Consider the following 12,444-nt stretch of genomic DNA (forward strand, 5'->3'; position numbering starts at 1 on the left):
TTTTTCATTTAACAGATATGTATGGAATACCTATCATAGGCCAGGCCCTCTTCTAGACATGAGGGATAAAACAACGAACAAAGCCTCTGCTCTCATATAGCCTGTATTCTAGTGGATGCGACAAAATGTCACATGGAGTTTGGTGTTAAAAAAATAAAAAAAACAAGGGTGGGGTATAGAGAGTGATAGGGTGGGGTAGGAACATGTTCTTTATACAAAGTGATCAGAGAAGGCTTCTTTTAAAAGGCAACTTTAAAAAAAAAATTATTTTATTCAGGTCATATTGGCTTATAAGATTGTATAATTTTAGGTGTACATTATTATATATCAGCTTCTGTGTAGACTGCATTGTGCCCACCACTAATAGTCTAGTTTTTATCCGTCACCATATATATGTGCCCTTTCACCCCTTTCCTCTCCCCTTACCGGGACCTCCTTCCCCTCTGGTAACCACTAATCTGTTCTTTTTACCCACGTTATTTGTTTATCTTCCACGAGTGAAATCATATGGTATCTGGCTTATTTTGTAAAAGGTGACATTTGAACAGAGACATAAGCAAGAAGCTCTATGGATATTTGCAGCATGAGTATCCTAATGGGAAAATAACAAGTACAAAGTCCCCGAGGACGGAACATGCTTGGCCTGCTGAAGAAACAGCAGAGACCAGTGGGGTGGGAGCAGAATAAGCTTTGTTTCCCTCAATGTTTACTATTTTTGCCATGGTTTACTTTTCACAAGATTTTAATATAACCTTTCAGAGTTGAACAGTTTTAGATTCTAACTCATATGAAAGGTTGTTTCACGTCTAGTGGATAAGTGGGAATGTTACTGAATAAGGTAATAACTAGCTGCAATAAGCATTTTGGCTGAACATAGGCTTGTCAACAATCTAAAGTATAGATATATTTCTTAGTTTCGACACAGATGGTGGGAAGACTTAAGAGCCAGATCTGGTTTTGAGTCTTGGTTCTATGCCTACTTGCTATAAGTGATTTTGAGTCAGAGTTTTAGGTTTCTAGGTTTTGATACATATATGCCCTTTTATTCAATTTTGTAATGTGAAAGTAGCATAGTGATTATGGGGAAAGAATAATGGATGGGAGTCAGAAATTGAGTTAAACATGTATGCTGACACTTATTAAATGTGGGGCCTTAGACAAGTCATTTAAAAGCCTCAGTTTCCTTATCTGTAAAAAGAAAATGAAAATATCTACTCCAGGGGCTGGCCCCGTGGCCGAGTGGTTAAGTTCGTGTGCTCCGCTGCAGGCGGCCCAGTGTTTTGTTGGTTCGAATCCTGGGCTCTGACATGGCACTGCTCATGAAACCACACTGAGGCAACGTCCCACATACCACAACTAGAAGGACCCACAACGAAGAATATACAACTATGTACCGGAGGGGCTTTGGGGAGAAAAAGGAAAAAATAAAATCTTTAAACAAAACAAAACAAAACAAAAAACTACTCCATAACATTATAAAGATTAAATGACATAATGACGTACACATGTGAAAGCCATCTGTGTACTATAAAATGTTAAATTAAGATACATATTTTTTAACTACCCATAGAGCTTTCAAACTTATATTTTACTTACTTAAAACTTTTCATCTAAAGGCTTTCGAAATTAATTAATTTTACCTTTTGATTTACCTATTCATTTGCAACTTAAGAGTTGCATGCAAAATTTACCCTTCCTAGTCAGTTCCCTATTTTGGCATATAACAAACTTTATAAAGTAACTTTTTATCTGTTAAATTAAATAGCAAAATTCAACGGATACGAACAACTCAATCTGAAATGCTCAAGTAGGATCAGAATGCAGATTTTCATTTTACTTTATTTCATGCAGATGATCATTTTGCAATAGAATATATGGGCACATGGAGAAAATAATTTGAAAGGATAACTAGCAATCATTTTATATACTTCAATAATTGTTAGTGAATTTTTAGTGGTGGGTTTTTTTGGCCTATTTTTGTTTTCTGAACTAAATTGTTGCATGCTAATAAACAAATTTGCAGTCACATATTTATTATCAAATACTTGACATATGTTTGAAGACTGTACTAGACAGGGACTATTTTAGATCTTAATTCATACTGCTAGTCATTAGTCACAACTGTCCATGTTGCTGGACAGCAATTTAAAAAGTAATCCAAAAGAATATTAGCTACAACTTTTAAAACACACTCAGTGGTCTTCAAAAGTAACTTTAAAGAGATTTAACAGAACAGAACTTACTCCATGCCCTGTGCAGTTTGCCGAGCAATATCTATAAGTTTGATCATCTCAAATTTGGTCTCAATGATGTGGAGATGGTGATATAAGCTGGAGCCCTCACACCACTGGGTAACAATAGCCAGTTGTGGCTTTGTTGAATAGCCCATGAAGAGTAGGATATTCACATGTCGAGTTTTCCTGTAAAAAGAAATGTGACGGTAAATAGGAAATATTGATAAACTTTTGCAAATCTTAAAAAAGAGGACCAAAGCAGTCTACTTATCAGTAAAATGTTGTCAGAAAAAGGTATTTTTAAAAAAGGCTACAGAAGGATAACTTTAGAAGAGACTTTAGAAAATGTCTAATCTAACATCCTACCCTTTTCAGAAATATCTTTTAAAATATACCTCACAGATAGGCAACTAGAGGTTGCTTAAATACCTCCAATTATGAGAAGTTTATCACTGAGACTGTAGCCTATTCCACCACTTTTATTTTTTTTTGTTAACTGGTTCTAGTATTAGAGAGGTTTTTTTGGGTTGAGAAAAAAATCAATATCCTACATCTTCCACCCCTGGCTTACTTCCCCTTCTGCTCTCCGTAATAACAGAGTAAGTTTTTAACAGCCTACTATGGACCTAAATATCCTCAGTTCTGTTGACTACTTCCCCGCTAAGTTCTAGTTCTAGAATCCTCTGCATCTAAGTTGTCCTTGCCTGGACATGCTCTAGTTTATTAATGTTCATCAAGTCTCAGAGCTTGATATAATCTCTAAATGTGTTCTGATAAGATTAGAATTTTGAGAGTATTATTTTCATAAGTGGAAGTATTATTTCTCATGATCAGAATACTATATTTCCATTAATTCACTCTAGGATTAATTCTTCTAACACCTATACCACATAATATTGCATACCACTTAAAAGAATATGATTTAAAGACAATATATTCAGACAAATTCTTTTATCAATTTTGAGTAAACCTGTAAAGCTAACAGTGGGTACCACTGGAAAATAGGAGTTGATGAAGATAACTTCTCCAGAAAACAGTAATTCACACAAGCTCACCTGAGTACTCCTACTTCATTTTTGAAGGCCTGTAACTGCTGAGGTGTGGGTGCTGTCACATTCAACATTTTCACTGCCACATCACCTAAAAGGTAATCGTCATTCCAAATGTCATTCCTATTTTTTCAACTTAAAAATATAAAAAACTCGTGGGCATTTTCACTAATTACCACAGCTTTAAATCCATTAGTAAATTGTAAATAAATTACATCGTAACTTCCTGAACTGCATTAATTTTCCAAGGATAAAAACTAAACTAACAATGATACTCCTGTATTAGTATTTCAACATTCTAATCTAAAAAGATAACCAGGGGCAGGCCCTGTGGCCAAGTGGTTAAATTTGCATGTTCTGCTTTGGCGGCCCGGGGTTTTTACTGGTTCAGATGCCAGGCGCAGACATGGCATCACTCATCAGGCCATGCTGAGGCAGCGTCCCACATAGCACAACCACAGGCACTCGCAACTAGAATATACAACTATGTACTGGGGGGCCTTGGGAAGAAGAAAAAAGAAAGAAGACTGGCAACAGTTGTTAGCTCAGGTGCCAATCTAGAAAGAAAAAAAAAAAAACAACTTTGCTTTCCCCTGAAAATGTAGTTGAAGAAATTAAGTGCCCATGGTATGTTTTCCTGGTTACTCAACAATGTTAAATTAGATGCATTTAGTAATTGAATGCTAAAACTACAGATGACAGGTCCAATGAACCTTGGCTGAAACAGAAAACTGCAATACTTATTTATCAGAGTAGTTAACATTTATTTTCAAATCCATGGATCACTTGTTGCTTTTGCTCAGGAAAATTATTAAAATTACAAAAAGAACTTCATGTAAAACAGGTAGAACTCTCACACATTGCCAGTGGGTGTGTAAATTGGTACAACCACTTGAAACACTGTTGGCCATACGTATCTACTCAAACTGAACATACGCATATCCAGTGGCTCCACAATTATTGCTCATGTGTATATGCCCAGCAAAAATGAACATATATGTTCATCAAACGATACGTACTAAGAATATTCACAGCAGCAGCATTTGTAATAGCCCCAAAATGGAAACTATTCCAAATGCTCATCACATAGTAGATAGAAAAATAAATAATGTCACAATCACACAACAAATACTATATAGAGAATGAATGATCTACAACTACACACATAATATAGATGAATCTTAGAAACAATGTTGAGTGAAAGAGGTCAGACACAAAAGAGTATATATTGCATGATTTCTGTTAAAGTCAGGATAGTGGTTACCCTCAGCAGAGGTGAGTAACGGTCTGTTTATTGAACACAGATGTGTTCACATTGTGAGATTTCAGCTACTTGTACACTTATATACATTTTTTGCATGTAGATTATACTTTAATATAATTCACATTGATTTTCCTGATTATCAAAGTAATAGAGTGCTCATAGTAAAAAATTAAACATTTTGAAAGCATAAAGGAAAAAATAAAAATCTCCCATAATCATGTCACTAAGAAATGACCAATGTTAACATACTGATACATATCCTACTAGGTTTTTATATGTATGTAGTGTGAATATTTATGAAAATATAACCTAAAAAGAAATATACTAAAATACTGATGATCACTAAAAAAATTGTTACATATATTTCTATGTAGCACCATAACATGGGATATTATATATGCTGCTTTGTAAAATTTAATATACCACAGACACCTTTCCATATCAATAAATACAGATCTATCATACTATTCTAATTTCTATATAACCATATATGGAGGTTATCAATTTATTTATCCAATACTCTATTAACGGGCACTTAAAGTTTATTGCCATCTTTCATTAATATTAAATCTCTAATGAAAATACCTGTACACACATCTGTTTGTTCCTGTCCAATTACTTCCTTATTATAAAGATCTACAAATGAAATTGTTGGTTCAATATACATATTGCCAAATTGCCCTCCAGAAAATCTGTAGCAATTTATTTTCCCACCAGCAGTATACAACCACACCTCTGAATATAATCAATTAAAAAAAAATTCTTTGGGGGCTGGCCTGGTGGCGTAGTGGTTAAGTTCAGGTGCTCTGCTTTGGCGACCCGGGGTTCAAAGGTTCATGTCCCAGGCGTGGACCTAGCACCACTTGTCAAGCTATGCTGTGGCGGCATCCCACATAAAATAGAGGAAGACTGGCACAGATGTTAGCTCAGCAGCAATTTTCCTCAAGCAAAAAGAGGAAGATTGGCAACAGATGTTAGCTCAGGGCTAACCTTCCTCATCAAAAAAACCTAATAATAATAATAAAAAAATCTTTATTTGAGAGGCAAATAATGATTTCTAGTTTTTGAATTTGCAATTCTTTGATAACTTGTGAGGCTAACATTTTGTATATGTTTACTGCCATTTCTTCCTTTGGTAATAAGTACACAATTAATATGTTTACTTGTAGTTTATAATACAAATAAAATTATTAGCAGAAAGACTTCTAAAAGAAAAAAAAATCTTAGGACTAGCTCATCTGGAGGATTACCATCTTTAAAAATTATTACTGCAATATAATGATAGGAGTCCTGGTTGCTGTGAATCAAGTTTTTATCTCCCATAATTTTTGTCAGAAACCTTTGGAGGACTCTTGCATCTGATCAAAAAAGCTTAATGATGCAAACAGTGAATACTCCCTTTGATTTTTTTTATAAAAGTTGTTAAACATATCCTATTATTATGACATGTGACAAGGTCATTGTATTACATACATACCATGCCACTTTCCCTTGTAGACTGTCCCAAATGACCCAGATCCAATTCTTTGTCCCACTGTGATCTGCCCATCAGGAATCTCCCAATCGTCACTTGAATCCCGTCTACCAAGAGTTTTCTTGATAAAAACAGTGCAAAAGTCAGGCCAAAGCAAACAAAAAAGGAAAATCTTAGGTTTCACACTATGTACATTACCCTATGCCTGAAAGGGACATAAGTTAGAAAGAGAATAAGGTCCTTTAAAAAAAAAAGACAAACCCATCCACTGGAGGAATAATAGTGAGAAGTATGATTCTTACAACATGTAATTTAAATTTCAGACCTAAGTCTGTATCAGCATGAAAACAGTTTATTAAAAAATAAAAATTATTTATTAGGTATGAGCAGAAATGTGTATTACTAAAATTAATGAAATAAAACAGGTTTTTATCATTTGGAGGACTACTAGGGGCAAGATAAGCACTATACATTTGTGACTAGTTTTGGTTCCAGAGGCCAAAATTTAAGTTAACATATTATGGTAACTGCTGATCATTTATCTACTACTCTCTTCCTGTCAGTCCTAAATTGCCTGATAAACCTTATTTGATTCAGCCTCTCAAAAAAAATCATCAACATAGATAATCACTTTGGTAGGGTAAAGGATCCACCTATGTAACACAGACTATTAATATACTATTGCTAAAATTAAATTACTACTTTTTAATATAGATTTATTTTGCAGCATAAAGTTCATTTTTCAAATAGGGAAGAATGTCATTTGGTAGATATTTAATTTCCAACCAGCACTTTAGAACATATATGGCTAATCATGCTTTCTAAAATACTGGCTTACTTTCATTTTTCTTATTTTAGAAACAGAACACTATTCTTACTCTTCCCAAACTGCCTTTTACTCCAGTACATTAGACTTGAGAGCAAAATTCAGTGTTGCAAGAATATGCTTTAAGCAAAAAACTATCAGTTCTTAAATCTGATTATGGGAATTCTGTGTCACATACCAATATATCTAAAAGGTGACATTACATTTGGCTATGACTTCTAAAAAGAAAAAACTTAGAGGAAAGATATCATATACTCTCACCATTCGATTCCTGTCTTCTGAGGATGAAGATGATTTCCTTTCCCGTTGAGGTCCTGGAGATTTCTGTAATGCCTTCACATTAGTGAGTGAGCCAGGTAATGAGGCAGGGGGGGTGGCAGATAAACCTGTGGTTGATCCTAAGGTAGTAGAAGGAAAAATGCATCCGTTAAAGAAGAATGGAGTATGTTAATTTATTGGGGGCGGAGGGTGAAGGGAGATTTAGACATTCAAAAAATGCAGTGCATGTTCAAATATATAACTCCTGGAAAGGAGAGCCAAAAGGGGGCCCCATTTGATGATTAGCACTATAATTTCTTTTAGTTTTTGGCCAACTTAAAGATCTTTAAAACATGTGATTACAGATACTTTGCTTGGTTGGTGCAGAGTCTAAAAGAAAAACAATGTCTCTAAAATAAGAGATAAATATGTACTAAGAAATACTCCCAAGTTTCTGTTTCTTTGATTAAAAAAAATCAAAAGCGGGGCTGGCCCCGTGGCTGAGTGGTTAAGTTTGCGTGCTCTGCTGCACGCGGCCCAGTGTTTCATTGGTTCGAATCCTGGGCTTGGACATGGCACTGCTCATCAAACCACGCTGAGGCAGCGTCCCACATGCCACAACTAGAAGGACCCACAACGAACCATGTACTGGGGGGCTTTGGGGAGAAAAAGGAAAAAAATAAAAAAAATCTTTTAAAAAAACAACCAAAAGCAAAATTAACTCAAAAGCTTACGTAATGAGTAAACTTTTAATTATTTTATGTTACCTCAACAGCCAACCAATATAAAAAAAGATGGAGACCCCCAAATGGAAACATACTCTAATGGTGACCTTAATATTGAAAATATCTGGCTCTTTCACATTAGCCACTAAAACTTTTAAAAATCCCATACTACATAATGTACTATGTAAGAGTGAGAGATATCCGTCAGTTCCACTAGTTCCTGGAGGCTTATTCTATTAAACAAAGATTATTTGTTACCTGCATAACAAAGTTAATGTAAACAAAGTCATGCAGGTTTCTCAAGGTTTTCTGAAAAATCTCAGCCTTTACAAGTGAGTGCAAAGTAAGTGCTACTACCTCTCAGTCAAGTTACTGCAAACGAAAATATTCCATAAGCCAAGTGAGCCAAAGGGGTACACTCTTTGAAAGTGGACTCACTTGGCAAGGTTGCATACCTTTCTGACGGGTACTCTTCCAAACGCTGACTGAGCAAAAATCCTAAATTCACGTTTGGTAGAGCCTGGTTCAGAAGGGTTCAGGGCAATGACTCCTAGTGGGGCCTGAGTTCAGCCGAGCAGGACTGAGATATTAAGTAATATTTGCTTACACAAAACAAAAAGACTTCACTAGATTTTTTTTTTTTAAAGATTACTACGCTCAGGGGAAAAAAAGATACTAACTTTCAAAGAAAAAAGATACCAATGACAACAATTAAATCTGTGTAGAAATTTTATCATCACTATATGATATACCTCAATGTGAAATTTCCATGATCTCGTATGCAATTTTCTCAAAGAAAATGGCATATGAAATGCCTACTAACTAGAGCACAATCCATTTTCTACCTTCCACTGATAATTTTCAGCATCATAAAACCTTAACTGCTAACTCAGGCTTTGCAGTTCTGATCTATTCAGTACTGTATTGCATTACTTACTTTAATTACACTACTCAGTACTGTTTGACTTCTAGCCCATTCTATAGATTTCCTGAGAAACAGTTGGGCTAAGAGAGCAAAAATCTTAAACACCATCACTACATTCAGAATAAGTAACAGACACTAACTAGCAAGAGCCAGTAAATATAATTCTTCAAAAATATTTATAGCAAGACATCTGTCTCAATTTTGACTTAAATTATTAAAAATCCGTTTACTAATTAAAGTATGGCAAGATGAAATGGGAGAGTGAATTTACACTGTTTTTTTCCCTCATATTAGGGCATAAACCCTGAAAAATGTTAAATCCTCAAATTTCCTAAAGTGTCCTAAAATACCAAAATATATTACAAATCTTTTTAAAAACTCTGCCTTTGATATAATATAAATGATAGATGTCCTACACAAAATAAAGACCCACTGCTGATATCACAGAAAAATATAGCTAAAAGTCTAGTAAAATCTCATAATAAGGACTTAATTTCCATTTTTTATTTTCTTAAAAACCATAAAAACTGATAACAAACATCAGCAGTCATCCAGGTTATCACTTAAATGGACTAAAATAAGTGGAATTCAGATCGAAGGAACCCCGCCACACATTATTTATTGCCACCCCCCGAGTTTAAGAAGTTACCAAGACCGAAAAGTAATATAACAAAAAATGAGATGGAAACCTCAGCTCAGAATTTTCTTGCTTTTAAAAATTTATGACAGACGGCATACAGAAAGCTTGTGATAGCGAGTATGTGTGAGAAGCACATTCAGAGCATTCCAGCCAGGCCAAGCAGAAATTTAGTACTGAAAACTCTCACACTTACAAACACACACTGTGAGGGTGAGGCACAAACAGTATCTGTAGTTTATATTTAGTTTGCTTTGGGTGAAAACAAGAAAGAAGAGCCCAACTACCTCTGAACACTGGGCCAGGCTCAAAATCAAACACTATTTCACTGGGGACAGAATGTAGGAGGGGACTGGGAGTCCGGGATTGGTATTTCCGAAGACAGCGCATCAGCTGGTTCAAAGGGGCTGTTAGAAGAGAAAGAGAGGGGCAGGCAAACACAGGAAGACAGACACACAGAAGAAATGAAAGAAGTCATGGGGAATAAATAAGATGAGTCAAAGCCTGCTTCACAAGATAATTCTGGATGTTTAAAAAATCTGCTTATTTTAATAAAATCCCAATTTTTTAAAAAGTGACTCATAAAAAGGATGAAAAAATGCCACTTCATTTTAGGTAGTTAAGCAGGCAGCATTAACTTTTTATGACTAAGTTAAGTCTGTGATGCTAACATGATGGCAACATTTAAATGTTGGATGTATTGAGTAAAATTATCAAAAGCCACAGCTATTAAGACATATGAAAGTCAAACTGGCAGCAACATTAACTGGTGGGTTCATGGAATAACAAACAAAAAAAAACTTTTATAATATGTGCTATATGGTAAATACTAAGTCCAGACTATATAGTGCAGGGTTATTAATTTGGTAGCTTCACAGTTATATAGAAACATAACAAAATATGGTTTATACAATGTTTATTCAATATAAAATATCTTTGAGTCTAGGCTTAGATATTTTGAAGATAAAGCAGGTCACAGTGAAAAGACCAAGTCTAAGTAAGATAAGCAGGTACTACAGGTCTTCCTTATTAGACAGAAGACAGCTGGACCACCTGGAAGAAAACTTCAAGATAGTTTCAAAGACTACCTCTTAGAAAACATCATATGGGGATAAATTCTCACTTAAAAAGTATTTGCTTAAGCAATGTTTTCTTATGCCCCCAATTTTCACTGGGTGCTAGAGTGATTATCAGATGAAAATTCTGTAAGAAATCTTAATTCAATTTCTCATTTGTTTATTTTATTTCCCAGACTAATAAGAGGGTAACCGGGCTTTTCTATTAGGGGTCCTTTTTATAAAATGTACATTCCAAACCCTCCTAGGAAGGCTGAAGGGAAGTGGCTGACAATGTCTAACAAACTGAGAAGTTGAGACATGCAATTCAAGAGATTCTCCCCAAGAACAATTTAGGAAAGTTAAGTTTTAACCGATTCTAAGTTCAGACTTTAACTATTAGTGAGGGCTCCCAAAGGAAATTTAGCAACTCCGGCTTTCCAGATAGTCAGGAATTAATAAAGTGGGTAAAATAACTAAGGATCTCTCCTTGATAACAATATTTTAAAATTGAAGATAGTACATTTAAGACTCCCTTGTATGTCTTCTCTTTTTCTTTACTCATATTATAAATTAGTTAAAACTTTATTAGATCCAAATGATAAACACTAAAGAAAAACAGAAAAACTTTGGGTTTTCTCTACACATTTTTCTCTGTGTCTGTGTTTCATGAAAGAAGCAAATATAAAGACGACAAGCAGCAAAGCAATTGCATTTTTCCTTGAGGTTTTTTTTTTTTAATTGAAATCACTACTTACCTCCATCACTACGAAACCCTTGGTCTCTAATCAAGTCCTACAAATAAACAGTAATGTATATTTATTCAAAGCATATGATAAGAAAGTAGTAACATTGAATTTTCCACTAAGCATTAACAGAAAGGTTAATCCAAAATAATACCTGTCTTAAAACTATTTCACAAAACAGAAAGAATATGGAATTAGCCAGTGAAGATGATAAAATCAAACTTTTGAAACACTTGCCAACCCTAACCCTATAATGAAGGGATTATCAGTCCTGAGCAAATGCTGAAATCCATTTCAGGCCATTCAAAACCAATGGCTGCATCAATTCTTAAAAAAAATTCTACTGGCATCTATTAAGAGCCATAAAATGTTCATACCCTTTGATCCTGTAATTCCACTTCTGGGAATTTTTCCTAAGGAAATAATTCAGAAGAAAAAATGATATGCACAAAGATGTTCAGTGCAGCATTACCCATCATACTAAAAAATCAAATAATTATTTCCCTATTCTAGGTATATTGACATATTGGCTAAGTAAACTATAGTGTATCAATTTAGTAAGTATTACGCAGCTAATAAAACAATTTGCATCTTGATAGGCAGAAGTTAGGTTAGTTTGTTTACCCAGTATAACTTAAATATGAGGGATTGAATGGCCCCAAATGTCTCTAAATAGGCTCGTAGGCTCTTTGCAAATAGGCAGCTTTTGTTTATAGGCTAAAACAGAGAGTAAATTCTTTACTGATTCTTTTCTATCAAATTCAATGTATTATATAAAGGCTTTAACATTTTCTACAAGATAATTAATGAATACTCATATACCTGCCAACAAGGTTCTAGGTGTTAGGGGTTGTGTGGCTACCAACAAATATAAAATCCTGGTGGTCTCACTAACTTTCTGTGTTCTTGAGAGCTTATAATTTAAGTGAAAGTAAGATGTACACAAATAGAAATTAAATGATATAAGAATAATAGTTTAAGAAAACGATTAAAAAGACGCCTAAGTTGTTAACTACCAAATAAATGCTATGGGTAAAAAGATCTTAAGTGCTAACACAAGTTCAAAGGATAAATAATTAACTATAGGACTTGGTCACTGGTGAAGCATTTGAAGAGACGGGCCATGAGTTGGGGTTTGAGGGACAGATAGGAGTGTAGAAAAGAAAAGCAGAGGGCCTTCTGGACAGAAAGAACCACAAGACAAAGACAGAAATGCCATATCCCTTTCCTCTTTGCTGCAGACAGAAATGC

The 12,444-nt window shown here is 34.7% G+C and overlaps 1 protein-coding gene across 4 annotated transcripts in view; it reads right to left on the reverse strand.

Annotated features, from left to right (window-relative positions):
- Nucleotides 1-12,444, reverse strand: part of BRAF (B-Raf proto-oncogene, serine/threonine kinase) — a 140,196-nt gene that overhangs the window by 32,256 nt on the left and 95,496 nt on the right. For all 4 annotated transcript variants that reach the window (XM_046668904.1, XM_046668905.1, XM_046668903.1 and 1 more), the window contains 5 exons: nucleotides 11,206-11,242; nucleotides 7,109-7,245; nucleotides 6,025-6,142; nucleotides 3,290-3,374; nucleotides 2,244-2,420 (listed from right to left, as the gene is read on the reverse strand). In XM_046668904.1, the coding sequence (XP_046524860.1) occupies nucleotides 2,244-2,420; nucleotides 3,290-3,374; nucleotides 6,025-6,142; nucleotides 7,109-7,245; nucleotides 11,206-11,242 (554 nt within the window). The remainder of the gene's footprint in view (nucleotides 1-2,243; nucleotides 2,421-3,289; nucleotides 3,375-6,024; nucleotides 6,143-7,108; nucleotides 7,246-11,205; nucleotides 11,243-12,444) is intronic.

The sequence above is a fragment of the Equus quagga genome, chromosome 8 (genome assembly GCF_021613505.1).
Source record: "Equus quagga isolate Etosha38 chromosome 8, UCLA_HA_Equagga_1.0, whole genome shotgun sequence".
NCBI classification, from domain to species: domain Eukaryota; kingdom Metazoa; phylum Chordata; class Mammalia; order Perissodactyla; family Equidae; genus Equus; species Equus quagga.